The sequence below is a fragment of the Alexandromys fortis genome, unplaced genomic scaffold (assembly GCF_014885135.2).
Source record: "Alexandromys fortis isolate MF-2015 unplaced genomic scaffold, M_Fortis_MF-2015_v1.1 scaffold_197, whole genome shotgun sequence".
In the NCBI taxonomy this organism is placed as follows: domain Eukaryota; kingdom Metazoa; phylum Chordata; class Mammalia; order Rodentia; family Cricetidae; genus Alexandromys; species Alexandromys fortis.
This window is the reverse complement of record NW_026068072.1, coordinates 1887417-1902683: the sequence shown is the minus strand read 5'-3', so window position 1 is coordinate 1902683 and position 15267 is coordinate 1887417. Positions and strand designations below refer to the sequence as shown.

General features: G+C 53.4%; 1 protein-coding gene across 1 annotated transcript in view; it reads right to left on the bottom strand.

Annotated features, from left to right (window-relative positions):
- Kiaa1671 (KIAA1671 ortholog) overlaps positions 1 to 15267 on the bottom strand; it is a 135357-nt gene that overhangs the window by 87861 nt on the left and 32229 nt on the right. Inside the window, exons 3-6 of the mRNA XM_050121058.1 lie at positions 13124 to 14671; positions 11017 to 11104; positions 6148 to 8763; positions 674 to 793 (exon numbers count right to left, since the gene is read on the bottom strand). Coding sequence (XP_049977015.1) covers positions 674 to 793; positions 6148 to 8763; positions 11017 to 11104; positions 13124 to 14619 — 4320 coding nt within the window. The 5' untranslated portion in view covers positions 14620 to 14671. The remainder of the gene's footprint in view (positions 1 to 673; positions 794 to 6147; positions 8764 to 11016; positions 11105 to 13123; positions 14672 to 15267) is intronic.

Genomic DNA, 15267 nt, shown 5'->3' with positions numbered 1-15267 from the left:
CCCAGGTCCTTCTTAAGACAGCATGGAAGTCGAGAGAAGAAGAGTCGGCCAAAGAGACACAGCCAACAACCTGCAGCCAGGCAGTGTGGCAGCGTGTCTGCGGGGTGCTCAGAACCATGTCAAGTCCCTCCTGTGTCACCTCCTCAGAGCCCACACCAGCCACATGAAGTAAGGGCTCTTCTCTGCCCACTGCATGGACAGGGACAGAGGATACATGTGTATGGTGATCGTGGGCCCCGCAAGTCTGGAGCTGGCTTTCCACAGCCTCCTAATGTCCCCCATGGGTGCATTTTCTCTGGCCTGGCTCCCTCCGAATTCAACTCCATTCTTAAATCAGCAGTGACACAGGAATCACTAATCCAGCTTTCCCTGCTGAGAAAATCAAAGGGTGCAGACACTAAACTCTCAAAACCTCAAGGCTGTTGAAAAGACACAGCACTGCAGCTTGAACCCAAGACTTTCACCAGCCTCTGTGGCCAGCTGCAGAGCCCCTCGTGCCAAAACCCCGAAAGCAGCGAGGGTTTCCCCAGCACAGAGGGTCTGGTAACCCAGTCCCCAGCTGGTCATCCTTTGTCAGGCAGCTGTCAACCTGAACCCTCCACACACATTCACAGAACCTTCCAACACAGACCAAGCCTGTGAGGCCCTCTCCAGCGGTACGACTGTCACTCACCACAAAGGGTCCACTCTTCTTGTCCTTGCAAAAGCTGTGACTTCGCCTGGGGACAGAGGCAGCGGGGGACACCTGCCGGACAGGCTGCTGGCCGTCCTGCTCCAGGTTCTGCGGAGGCATCTGAGATAGAGAACACAAGGAAAGAATTTTAGTGGGAACCCCTGTTCACAGGACAGGTGTAGCACAGCATCAGAAACCCCCACTGTCATGGTCATGGGTAACATCTGGGTAGCAGGTCTTAGGCCCAAGTGGCTCAGTTTCACAACTCAAGTAATTCTTTAACCTCTCCGACCTCAACCATGTGGGAACAAACAAGGGGAAACAGAAATTAGACGCTTGCCCAGAACCTGCACGACATAGTCCAGCCACCAGGGGGCAGGCATGCCTGGCTCGTGGGCCTGGCCCACGGGGCCTCCAGTTTGCCAGCCAGTCACTGCCCATGTTGATCTTGTGGTCCTATTTTGAACATCTTCGTGGAGGGCATGTAGTCTGAATTCCTCTCAGCTACACACTGGGGAACCCATCACAGCCTAGCACACCCAGGAGTCCAGAAAGTGCTACCTGCCACACTCTACACAGATAAGCCAGCAGGCCCAGAGAGGGCAGGTTAGTGACACACAGCATCAGAAAGGCGAGGCTAGCCCCTTTCCCCCCATCCCTATTCTTGACTCCCTAGACCTCTCTTGGCCTTCCTGGCTACTTGCTCACATCCCTTGAGCACCCTAATCCTGCAGGGCCTTCTCTTCTGTTTCTGTGTCCTTTCTGCTGGGCTCATTTCTATGCTCGGGTGGCATTAAACAAATCCCACCCACATGTCAGTCTGGCCTGTTGGTGGCAGTCTTGAAGGCCAATCTAGACTACGGTGTCAGAACCTCAATACCTGATGAAAAGTATAAAATGTACTGAACTGAGATGAGGAACGGCAAAGAGTTCCAGGCTGATACTTTTTTATCTTCAAACAGACCCTGTGTCCTGAAGTTAAAGGCTCCTGTGGCAGCCCTGGACATGAGCGCAGCTTACTGAGGATACTCTGGGGTGGATTACACACCAGACTCTTGCCATGGTAAAAATTAAGTAAATTCCTGTACACCAAACAAACAAAAAGAAAACAAAAACAAACAAACCAAACTTCACACCCTGGACCAAAACTAGGGCAAAAGAGAACAAGATATTAATGGAGAAGCTGAAAGTAGAAAATGTAAAAGGAAACAAGCCTCGTATTAGCCAGTGGCTTCCAAGACATGGCACAAAAACACAAGTAACAAGGAGAAAAGGACTTGGTCAACCCCAAAACACGTGTGCTTAAAGAACACCATGATGACAGTGAAGAATCCACTCACAAACAGGAAGAGAGTACGCAAGTCAGCCATCTTATTCCCACAACATATAAAGAGCAACAGCAACTCAACAACAAGGAAACAAGTCAATGGAAAATAAAGTTGGATCCAAATAGTAATTACTCCAAAGAATTATACCAACAGCCAAGTGAGCAACAGAATGACGCCAGGCTAAGGAGAGTCATCAGGAGCAGAGGAGAGCCATGTTTACCAAGTCCTTGGCTTGCCCAGACGACAGACAGATGAGGGTGGCTTATAAAACGCAGGACTTTCTGGGGTGACAAGGACTGTGTTTGAAAGAACATGGATGAAACACACCCTCCCACAAGGCTGCCCTGGGTCCCCAGGACAAGCCCACCTGGGCTGGGCGTCTGCACCGTAGCTCCCACCTCCTCCCCAGGTCCTGTATGGCCTAGGTCTGTCTGGTCATTCAGATGGCTCTTTTCCAGACAGTTCCCCACCATCCCAGCACTACCTTCTGCCTGCCAGGACCTACCAGTCTCCAGGGACCTCACTTGCTCACTGGCTTCAGGTTGCTGGTACCTGGGCAGTCACTAGAATGTTCTACAGGACCAAAGCAATCACGCAAGCTTGGACACGGCCAGGGCAACAGAGACATCAGATTTGAATCTAATTTAAACTAAATAACACACAAACAGTACCTGCCACGCCACCTGAGCGACGAGCAGCTTCAAATATGGCTTCTTCTATTCCTCTCCTGCCATCCTCCTGCCTCAGCTACCAGAATGGTGGTACAACAGGCATGCCTCACCATGCCTGGCTAAGACATTCCTTTTTTATAACTGAATACTATTCCACTATAGGGCTATACCACATTTTATCTTCCCAAGGACCTTTTCTGAGACGGGGTCATACGCAGCCCAGGCGGAACTCTGGAAGATGACCCAGGCACATGTCACCCTGCCTGACCAGCACATTTGCTCCATGAACACTGAGCAGAAGCCCAAGCTCTAAAAGGCATTATATGATTTTTGAACGTGCATTTATTATTACTGCGTGGGTATGATATGAGAGGGTGGGGGCATGTGTGCCATGGGCGTGTGTGGGGTCAGGAGTCCATCCTCTCCCTCCACCTTTCCAAGGGTCGCAGGGATCAACTCCAGGTCCCCAGGCTCACCCTCTGAGTCACCTCACCAGCCCCTTCCTGTTTCCATATCCAGAGCAGAACTCTGTACAGTCCTCTCCTTCCATTAAAGGGAATTGTCACCCTTTGCTCTGAGCACGGGTTCTCAACCCTTGTGCCTATAGTAAAACATCTTAACTAACCACCCCCAAAGTGTAGGAGTACCCCAGAACACTGGCATGTTTCACACTAACTATATCCCCCATGTCCCCTGGCTCTAGAGCAGGGTCAAATGTGACCTGGCTCACTCTGCATAGGACTGCCCCGCTCCCTGGAGGATTCAAATGGAAGCTATGAGTTCTGCCTAAATGGAGCGATATAACCCATCCCAGAGTGACAACAAAATGTCCCCAGAGGACTGGGGATGTAGGCTCACCTGCCCAGCAGCCATGCCAAAGGTGTCTAAGGGGCATGGCTCACAGACTGGGAGAGGCCACCCTGTTCCATCCAGCTGGACCTGCACTTCTGATTCTCCTGCCTCCTGAGTAGCTGGGGTTTGGGGTCTGCACCACAAGGCCTGGAAGGCAAGCATTCTGTGAGGGGCCTCGCTTCCTGTGCCCCCACATTCCCTAGATGGCTGAAATTCGCCTAAGCACCCAACAGAAATACACCACTTGTGTGTGTGTGTGTGTGTGTGTGTGTGTGTGTGTGTGTGTGTGTGATGTGTATGTACACAACCATGGAATATTTCTAGCTCCTAAGGCATACAGTGCCATACCAGGCTGCAGAAATCCTCACCAGCTGCAAAGAGGAAGCCTCCCTGCTCCCTCTGCTCAGGGAGGTCTGCAGAGTTTAGAGCCCTGAGCGGAGGCCTCTGGCTTTTAATTTTCATTCATTTGTTTGTTTTTGCTCTTTAAGATCAAGAACCAGAGAGACTCAAGGAAGCACAGGTAGGGGTCAGGAGGGTCAGGCCTTGAAGGACAACCTGTGCTACAGGAGACCCTGACCCCAAAGTCAACCAAACAAAGGCCTTCCTGCAGGAGAGAAGCAGGAAGGGAGAAACAGGAAGCAGGTCTCTCCATTCCTCAGCCTTGAGAAAGCTGATCCCTGACAACCAGCCCTCCTGGGGCCTGGGCACTCAGGGCCCCTCTGCAGCCCTGGCTCAGACCTGAGGTGCTGGCGGGCTGAGCAAGTGTCACCTTCCACAGCTCTTCCCCCTCACGCTGCTAGCACAGCTCGGGTGAGCCCCTCACAGGAGCACACAGGCTGCAGCACTCTTCAGCCCCCCACAGCAGGGCTTCAACTGCCATCATTCCTGAGCGGTGTGGGCACAGGAGGCACCAGAGGCACGGAGAAGTTCCATGGCAAGTATGGAAGGTTCTGCATGTGGCACTTAGAACCCTGGGCCCCCAGAAGAGCTGCAGGTTTGAAGTGGCATCCCCCTCGAAACTCCTCACAGTCCCCTTTGCCCAGGCTAGCCCCCTGGTTCCTCTCCCACAGGCTTGGGGATGAGAAACTGTTTGCCGCAATCCTGGGTTGTGCTCTACTTTAAAGACACTGTGACCTGAAACTGCAGGATAATGCGGAAGGGAAGAAGCCAGCCCTGGGTACTGGAACTGCGGGAAATGAGTCTCTCTTCTCCAGGAATGTCCAGCCTGTGACATTTTGTCACAGCAGAAAACACTGCTCAGGCTAGGCTGTTGCCTCCCGCTGAATCACAGGACAATGGCTATGAAGGACTCTGCAGCTTCCAGGCCTCCGTCCCTGCTGTGGCCATCCCAGTGTCTCCTCAGGGAGTGACTGAGTTCAGTGCCTCCTCCAGGATGCCTTCCTGGGCCACTCCTCCAGCACTTCATTGAGCATCATATAACTTCCAGGTCCCCATCACCCAGCCAAGGCAAAAAAAAAATTCTCTCCAAGGGCTGTGCTGGGTTCAGACTTCCTCCCCGCTTTGACCACAGTGGTCAGCATCTCATAGGCATCTGACCAGATCTGGGCTCAGGCATCTTTGCCTTTTGCTGTGTGACCTGTAATAGGTTTCTTAGTCTCTCTGAGCCCTGTTTTTTGTGTTTTACTGCCTATTTTACACCTGTAGCAGACCTTGTCTGCTCCCTAGTACTCAGGACAGATACATGAACTGGTGTAAAGCCGTCCTCCTGTGTGCAGACAGCCTTGCTGTCCATCAGAATGGGAGAGTCTCACATCCCCACACACAGGCTTAGAGGACAATGGGAGGAAGCAGAAAATCCATACTTCGGGCCCTCTGACCCTTGACCCCATCAACTCACTCATGTTATGAGCTTCCCAGAGGTTCTCAGGGCACCAAGTTTTATTTGCACACACACTGGTATCAAATTCCTTGTCACCTTCCCAATCCCCAGCCAGTCCCTCTGGTCACCACCTAAGGTACCTAAGACAGGCTTCTGCCTCTGGGGAGGACCCAGAGTTGGGGTAAGCCAGCTTGTAAAACCCAGTAGGCCTCTTACAATCATTCATACACCAAAGATCTTTCTGGACGCTCATGTACTTAACGCTGGCTCTGGGGAAGACAATAAGGAAGCTGGTATAGAGCAGGCACTCCACGCTGCTCACGCAAAACGTTGGCTCTCATCCCCACCCCAGGCCGAGTGCTGAACCCACAATCCACGGTCAAGCAGACAGAGCAAGGGACTAACTTGGCTGGGAAGGTTTTCTAACAAACCATCTTATGACAGGAAAATCCACCTGAAAATGTGATTTCTCTGAGCAAATGATGTCACTTTCTCAAGGCTGTCCCAGGACAAAACTGGTCAGGGCTGGGGCTAAGTACTAGCTTCACATGCCCTGCCCAGCAAAAGAAGGGAAGTGGGGAGAGGATAAAGAGAGGAGGAAGCAGAAACTTCATGGAGTCTGGAAGGGTCTGCACACCTACCTGTCGGGGAGGTTTGCCTGAATACTCTGCTCCCACAGCCTCCGCCACTCAGTCACACAAAGGCTGAGCCTGACACCCTCGCTTCAGATGCTTAAACATCAGCCAGAATTAAAATGACAAGAAAAAAGCACCGTGGACTAACCTTAGGACCGTCTGGCTTCCTTGCCTCCTTCTGGCAGGGTCCCGTTGTGACCTTGGGTGTCTCAGCAGGGAGACTCGGCTTCCCTCTCCGCTGCCTGGCGTCCTGCATGACCGACAGGCCCTCCCGGACCCTGGCTGGTGGGCCCTTCTCTGAGCAGGCCCTCTTGATGTCCAGTGGTGAGGCTGGTGACGTATAGTCACGTGGGGGGGTTCCCCACCGCACTCCATCACCCTCCGCTCCCTGACTCGTGAACTTCTTTGGCGTCCCTTTCTTCTGGTCAGAGGGAGGTGTCCTGGGGGAGATTCTGTCCTCGCTGTCTGGTTCCTGGGACTTGGCTGGGCCTTGCCTATTCTTTGCCTCCAGGTGCTCACTGGGGGAGGGCTTGCTTTCCAACTCAGCAATGCCTGGGGATTTTTTCCTGGAACCAGCAGGAACAGGGGAGAGTGAGGAACAGTTTTCCCCAGAAGCTGAGTGTGGTGGTGCCCACAGTGGCAGGCCAGACTTGGTGGTCATGGCTGCCCCTAGGGGCTCTGCTGGCTGCTTGCTTGGGCCAGGGGACTGGGGAGTTTTCACAGAGGTCCCCGCTTTTTTTCCAACACTGTCTGACCAGGGAGCTTCATTCAGGCTCCTCCGTCTCCATTCCACCTCCTTGGGCCAACCTGACCTCTCCTGAGGGGAGCCACTGGGCTCGGCTGGAGAACTGCCCCTCTGCTCCTGAGCCTTGCTGAGGTTTCTGCTTGATTGCTCTTTATACTCGGCCATCAGAGCATCAATGTCGAGGACGCCAGACCTGTAGCCATCTCTCACCTTCCCTGGGAATGTCTCGCTGATCACCTCTGTCCTCCTTCTGACCAGGAGACTTTTGGGGCGCCTCAGGACCGGGGAGATTTGTGGGGCACCCACGCCTGAAGATGCCCTGGTCCTGCTGTCCTTCACAGTTTCATCCTCTGACCCTCGATGAATCCCCAGAGCATCCACATCAATAACTCTGTCCCTGGAAGGATCCAGAATCCTGTCCCCAGCAGATGATGGCTGCTCTGTGGCCTTCGCGTGTTTTGGAAGACCCTTTCCTTCTTCATGTTCTCTGCCCTTGGCCCAGCCCTTACTGCTGGCAGGAGCCCGTGGCTCTTCATGGCTAGGAGAAGCCAAAGTAGACGTAAAAGAGCGAGGTGACAGAGGGGGAGTCGTCCTTCTAGGAGGTTCCGACACATTTTCAGGCCCTGGTTTAACAACACTCTTGGCCTTTTGAATATCGGGAATCTGGTAAGTCACCGCAAAGAAAGTCGCACTGGGTTCAGCAGACAGTCCAGGCTTCTCCACGGGGCAAGTCCTACTTTGTGAGGCTCCTGGCGTCAGTTCCCGAGTTTGTGCCTGGTGGTGGGACAATGGAGGTCTCTTTAAGGCACAGGTTGAGGAGGTCACATCATCTGCAGGTCTCTGTTGCTCTTTGGAAGTGTTCTCTGGCGTGAGGAGGCTGAACGCATCAAACTTCACATCGTGTGGCAGAGTCCGCCGCCTCCACCTGTCCATCCTTGGTTCTGAAGGGTTGGATCTACGCATTCTGACTTCAGGCTGGGCCAGCCTTGGGTTATCCTCACTGGCTACTTCAAGGGGACCTTTCTGCAGAGACAAGGAGTTCAGTCTTTCCTGTACTAGGGAGTCACGGGGTTCAGCGGTGGCCCTGGATGGAGGATTTGAAGAGCTATCCCAAGATGGACCTATTTTGGGTCCATCGAGATCTCTGCCGACCACAGAGGCGCTCTGCCAGCTTGTCACGACCCCTCCTGTCCATTTGGAGGGTGGGAAACTGCCCCCAAGTCCATCCTGTGGCTGTTTGGCCTCCTGACCCCGAGCTGCCCATAATGAACTTGCCCTCTGGCCAGCACCTCCATGAGCCTGCAGAGCACATTCCAGGTGAGCAGGGCTGACCTCCTGGGACAGCTGCCGACCCTGCAGTGAGAGCCGGGATCTGCCACTGCGTAGTGTCACCGCCTTCTCCTCGGGCACCCTGGAGACTGCTTCACTGTGAGCTCGCTCCCCTGTGGCATGCACAATGTCATACTTGGGCTGGATCCTCTGGGACACAGGGGAACTTTCCTGATGTGTCAGGACAGTATGACTGCTGTGCCCTTCTCCCATGGCCTGTGTCTCAGGGACAGATGTGGGATACTGTATTGGCTCTACATCCACAAGGACAGCTTGTCCCAGCATCCCTGGGTCAGCATGGCTGGACCACCTAGAGCTGTCTCTCTTGTTCATTACTCCGGGAGGGTCCCTTCCTAGCCAATAGCCTTTCTCAGGCCTGGGTTTGGGATCTGGGATGTCAGCCACATCATGAGGGGATGTAGGTGAGAGACAATGGCCTGCCTGGTCAACCACTGTGTGTCTCTCTACATGATGCTCAAACATCGTGGCCCACACCTTCTGGAAGCTTCCATCATCTTCTGGACTGACTTCAGAAGGGCCTGGATCTCCTGGTGAGTATTTACGCTGATACTTGTCAGGGTCCTGGCCAGAGGCATCTTTGGGTTCCGTCTGCCTAGTCTTCTGGGGAACCCCAGACTTCCAGGAACTTTTTGTGGTGGGGATTCCATCCAAACCATATCCTTCCGTACGCTGAAAAATGGCAGAAGGCAACATTAGGATTTGAAAAGGACAGGAACTGGGGAGGCAAATGAAGGGGCTTCCCTGTTAAAGAGCAAACTGTCTCTCAGATGGCTCGACCTGGAAAGCCCCTGCCACCCAGCCTGGTGACCTGAGTTCTACCACCAGAACCGAAGCTAGAGGGTGGGCGCTGCAAAGCGGCCTCTGACCACATGTCGTGATGCACATATCCCCCTCTATACAATAATAAAAACAAGTTAAACTGTTTAATTAATGAAGAAAAAACAGCAAGACACAATAAATGTGTGTTGTGAGGACACATCCATGTGTGTGCATATACACGGAGACCAAAGGTCAACAAGTGTCTCCCTCTGCTGTCCACCTTATTTAACAAGGTCTCTCACTGAACCTGGAGCTCACCGATTCAGCTAGGCTGTCTGACTAAGCGGACCCAGGGGAATCTCTGCTCCACAGCCTCAGCTCTGGAACTGTGGGTGTACTGCTGTACTTGGCTTTTTCATGGGGGTGGGATTCGAACTCAGGTCCCCAGGCTCGCACAGCAAACACTATATCCACCAAGCCAAACCCTACCCTAAAATACTCAGTGCTGAAGAGCGTACACAATATAGACAAACCAGCTTCTCAGACTTTGCAGGGACAATGCTGACGACTTACTGCGGTTGACTGATGTGGGAGATAAGCTCTACCATCACGCTTCCCATTTTGTTCTTTTACCACAATTTTTAAAAACCAGCAAATAGTATTTCTTATAGAGATGATCCCTGGTTAAATGTAAAGTAGGGGCTTATTAACCTCTTCTTTCTTGAGAATTTTTGAATAATCAAAATTTACAAAAAAATCGAATGTCCCTCAAGCCAAGCCCTGAGATCTAAGGACAGTCCCTACTAAGCCCCAGCTTTCTGAGACCCATGCTGCACTGCTGCTGTGGTACCAATGGAGTGGCCATCACTGCCCTTCCAAGGCAGCTCCTTTCCTTGGGGACTCACTGAGAGGGACAAGGCCTTGGAGAAGCTCTTGGTCTATTATTCAGAGGTAGCAGAAGTCCCTTTTGACACAGCAGCCCAGCAGCCACATGGCCCAGCCACGCCACTCCCAGGTATTTGCCCAAGCAAAGCAAAGCAAAGCAAAGCAAAACAAAACAAAACAAACTGGGCTAGGGACGTGGATCAGTTAGTAGAGTCCTTGCCAAGATCCACAAAGCTCTGGACTCCTCGTCCAGCATGGCCCAAAACTGGGTGTGGCAATACACACCTGTAATCCGAGCCCCTGAGAGCTAATTCAAGGGCTCAGTTACAGCCAGTTTGAGACCAGCCTGAGCTACATGAGACCACATCTCAGAGGGGAGGGGTCGGGAAAGGAGAGGGAGAGACTTAGAGACTTTCTAATAGTTCAGAGACTGGAAACCACCCCAGTGCCAGCCAAAGAATGATAGCAAACCCCACGGTGGTCCACCTCTTGGATGGATACAGCACAGAGGTAAAAAGGGATACAAGATGACCAACCTGAGAATGGTGACTCTGAACCAAGAGACAAGGCCAGATACACAAGCACGTGACTGTCACCAGCTCAATTGGTCTGAAGGTCTTAGAAACGGAAACCAGTCTCTACGGAGAGAAAGCTAACGGGGGTCTGCTTGGAGAAGGGCAGGCTGGAGACATCAGAGAGGCAGGGGTGGTGTCTGGGTGTGGTGTAAATGTTTGCCATCTCGAGTGGTAGCAGCTGCGGGGAGGACATGGTGGAAGCTTGCTGCTCAGGCTCTTTATGGCCGCATTCTCATGTCTGTCCCTTGCACCTCAGCAAAGACGTGTCAAAAGAAAGAAATATAAGGCCAGAGAGAGCATCAACCATAAACAGTTACGTGACCACGTGACTGGGAGCTTTGTTCTACGAGCCAGAGCAAAGAAACCTGGCTTTTGGCACTTGAACCGTTTCTGTTACTGGGTACTGAGTCAAGGGGAAGGGAAAGAACTCAAGGAGTGAACTGGGCAAGGTTTCTCTCAAGTTCTTGTGGCCTCCAGCACACAGACATCCACCTGCCTCTGCCTCCCTGACGCTTGAATAAAGCCACTGAAGAAGGTGCTCCCTCGAACTTTTTGCACAGAAAAAAAATAAAACAAACGCCTGCCAGGCGTCTCTGTGCATAGCCTTCGGCCCCAGCGCAGTGCTGACTTCTGCTGCCTTGGCCAGCGCCTGGCAGATCCCAAGCTTCTCCTAGCCGAGACGGTGCACAGCAAGCACACTTACCTTTTCTCTCCTCTCCCCAGTGAGCTCGCCACCCAGCAGAGCACATTTCTCATACCCGACCTCACTGCCGGAAGGTGATCGTGAGAACCTGGGACAAAGACAGAGTTACTCACAGAGTGACAAGCCTTGACTCCCTGAAGCCCATACTGTCCTCGGATTGGGGCCCAGATAGGCATAAACCTGGCCACCTGCCCAACTTCCTTTGAGAAAGATGGTGTCATTTGTAATCACAGAAGGCACAAGGAATTGGTGGGAAGGGTGTACCTTAGGCAGAGCATATCTGCATGGAAAAAGTCCGCCACCGGGAAGAAGAAGCAGGTGCCGGGTGCTGCTCCCAGCTCCACTACCTCCTCGTGGGAGCCCGGGTGGCCTGTGGCCTCACCTGAGCCTCTATTTCCTCAGCTGTAAAGCAGGGATAATTAACGCCTACCACCCTCTTTTATAGGGCAGACATAAGAGGCAAGCCATGACCCTAATAGCTCTGTGAAGGCGTTTAGGGAAGACTGAAGAAGCCCCGGGCGGGATAATTAATGGTTCTTCTTAGCAACTGTGGGCACAACACTCACCCACTGCCAAGGAGCAGCCACGAGACCTGAGACCCAAGACCCTGGGGGTGGTGGGTCATCATATAAAGTGGGGACACAGACTTGCTTCTGCTTCTCAGTGTGTCTAGTCAGTCGCCCCTCTGGGCCTCAGTTTCCCTACTTATACAGGGGAAGGAGGAGGGGATCCGAATCTTCCCATTCTGATCGTGTTCTCTGCAGTACAAGCCTGAACATGAATCACAAAGTGTCTATACAGTGTTTAGGGTTCAGGGTTGGGGGCTTGGGAATAAAGAGAAAGAAGAAAGGAAACGGGAGGGGGTTCCAACACATTTGAACTTGATCCCTACCAGGCAATCCATACTGCTGAGAGGGCATGAGTGTTCCTAATCTGAGACTCAGTTTCCCCATCTGTCACATAATCATGTGACTCCTCACAGGCACCAGGACAGCACAGTGAGACCCTGGGCATCTCTGCTGTCTTAGCCTGGGAATCTCTTTTCGAAATCTCCCAACATATAAACCAGTGAACCAGCATCTCTGGGGCAGGATGAGGGATGGCTCAGGGGTAAAGCCATTTGCTGCCAAGTCTGACGACCCAGGTTTCACATCCTAGACCCCTAAAATTAACTTTGGCCCCTGGCTGCACCAAGCTCCCAAGGCCTTAAGTCTTCCCTGGTGGGAAGCGTGGTCACAGTGGAAACAAGGCTGGAGTGTGTGGGGTGTGGCACACATGGAGTGTCGGCATTAGCCTCAGTGGCTCACTCAGTGCCCCCAGGACTCCCGTGCTGAGGGTCCCTCCATGGAGAGCACTGTCCACACTCTTTCTAGAGTCTTCTCCCAATCTTTGATGGAAGGTCCTAGAGAGGATTTTGGTTCTAATTCCTGCTCTATAGAGGTAGAATTAACAGGATATGGAGTTCGAGGTCATCCTAAGCTACCTAGAGAATTTGAGGCAGCCTGGGCTACATTAGATGGTGGCCCTGGTCATCTAGGCTCTGTTGGTTTATTTGTTTTTCAATATATTCATGGAGGCTAAGGCCTAATCTTCACCCCCACCCCTGTGTATGTGTGTGTGCCCGGGAGCATGCGCGTGTGTATGGGGGGGAAGGGATGATGGGGACAGAAGTGGGGGCTAGGGACAGAACCCAGGGCCTTGCATAGCGCCGTTTGAGTACTCTGCCACTGAGGCACACACCATCCCTGCTCTAGTTAAAGGGCAGTCTGACCCTGGGGGCAGCTTAGCCACAGAACCAGGCTGAGCTGGAACTGATCCAGACTCCCCAACTCTGGCTTCCCCACAGCGCCTCACCTTCTCACCCACACCTGTGAAGCAAGAACCTCATTTCCATCACTGTGCTCTTACAGTGAGTACCAACGGAGCCCAGCACCAGGGATGTCCCGACCTTCTTCTCATCTGTGTGTACCCTGAGAGGCATCACTACCATCACCTCCCCCGGGGTAATGGATGAGATGTGTGTGCAGGTGCTGGGCTAGCCCTGGGCTCTCCAGTGGGTGTTGAGGCAGCCTGAGGCTGAGCAAGTTTCTAGGATGTGTCTACTTACGGTTTGGTCAAATCCACAGACAACGGCCGCGCCTGAGATGTCCTTCTCCTGACCTCCGGCTTCGCCCCTGTGCTCTCCACAGTCCAGCCTTTGATCCGAGCCTGAACATTCACACCAGTTCTCTCCGACTCTGGCACTGTGGATGGGGATGCAGGGGAACTAGGAGAGGGCTCGGACACCACCACCAAGGCCACAGCAGTGTCTTCCTCAAACAGGCTGAAACGCTTCCTGATGGTCCCTGCAGACTTCTCTGTCCCTGCAGGAGCCTCCTGCTCAGACCCTCCACCCTTGACCTCAGCCAGTCCCAGGCCTCTTCCTGGCCTGGGCAAAGGGGACCCCAGCTCCTTCTCTGACTGTTGGTCTGGCCTTTCCTCATCCTGGGGAATCCTAGACCTGTCTGTATCTGTCTGTTTAAGAATTGTCCTCTCCCTCCGCACATGGAGCATCTTGGCCACCTCCTGGAAGTCTGAGTCAGGGTCCTGAGGGGTGACCTCCATGCGGACAGGGCCCTCTGCATTGCCCTTGGGCTGCACGCAGGCCTTCTCTGGGCCCTGGCTCTCTACTGGATTCTGCCCACCAGGCACCTTCCTCAGCAGCATCTCTCTACTCTCAAACACAGCAGTCAGGTCCACAGACAGAGGCCTGGGTTTCCTCACCCACGTCTTCTCCGGAGGAACAGGGGGGACCTTGCCTGTGACTGCCACTCCACTTGGACCTGGCTTTGGGGGCGGCTGGTACTCGCTGAACACTGCTGACATGGGACGTCTCTTCGGATGGGACTTGGCCTCTGGAGCCCGGCCAGCAGGGTCCTCCACACTGTGGGCCTTTGGCAAAGGTTGGGCTTGGCCTGCCAACTTCTGGGACACGTCAGATCCAGCATCCTTTGACAGGGAGGTGGGTCGGGGCAGAATCACTGGGGGCTTTCGAGCTGGGAGGGCAGGCTTGGTGGCCACCTCAGGCCTGGCACTTAAGGGAGATGCCTGGGCTATGCGGGAGCTGGCCTCCCGGCTCCCCTCACTAGTTCCTTTGCCCGGGTTGGGTCCAGGTTTGTTCGTTTCCAAGAGGCCCACAGTGCTGGGGCCAGGCCTCAGGAAGGTGGCCTTGTTAGATACAGACGGGCCATTTGGCAGGGGCTCTCCTCTGCCTGCCTCCTGTCCGGCTAAGCCCGGCATCCTTTTAGCCACATCTTCTTTAGCCTCTCTCATGTTGATCTCAGCTGAAGGACAGGACTGGGTGGCACCAGCCCACAAAGATGCGACAGGAGTCTTTTTCTCGAGGACCTGCTCCTTAAGGAAAGGCTTGGGAGCAAGGGGCAGAGGGAACAGGTGGGTCCGTAGGGGGCTTTCTGTACTCAGGACTCTAGTAGAGGGGGCCCCAGGGGCATCCCCAGTCTGGCCAAAGTATGTTCTCTTCAGGGCTTTCTCGCTGCCGATGTCACCGAGGCCAGGCCCCGCCCTCAGGGATGCAATAGAGCCAACTTCGACCCGCGTCACCATGGTTACGGATGTAGCTCCATGAGGATTAAGCACATCAGATATGAGGAAGCAACTGAAAAAAAAAAAAACAGTAAATTTAGCAAAGAGTATTTGTGAGACTCTGAGTGAGAGACAGAGAGACCTTAGACCCAGAGCCCCAGATCCTGATCTCACTGGGCAAGTTTCAGATGCACTGCCATCTTCCTGGGGCCTGGAAAGGCACAGACAGCGACCTCCTATTCAGAGGGGTCAGACAAAGCCCTAGGATCTGAGGCCTTGCCTGGCTCAGTCTGGAGTCCGGCTTCAGTGGACTCGGCACAGAAAAGGTAAGTGACCACCCTCCGCTCACACAGCCACCCAAAGCAGGAGGCCCCGGAAACACTGCTGGCGAGCGCCCCTCCCCCACCTCCCACGTCCTTGGGTTTTGTTTTATTTTGTTATTTTCACTCGCCCTATGTTGTCTATTTGCTGTTGGTTTTGCTATTGAACAACTTTTTATTTCGGCTTCCTTGCTTGTTTTGGTTTTGCAGGGGTGAGAATGGAACCCAGGGCTTCCCAAGCTGCACATGCTCCATGCGAGCCAGGTCCAGCCCCTTACAGTCTTAACAGGAGGAGTTCCGCAGTGGTTGGGAAGAGGGCTTATTGTGAGAGGCCTAGCTGCGCCAGGTG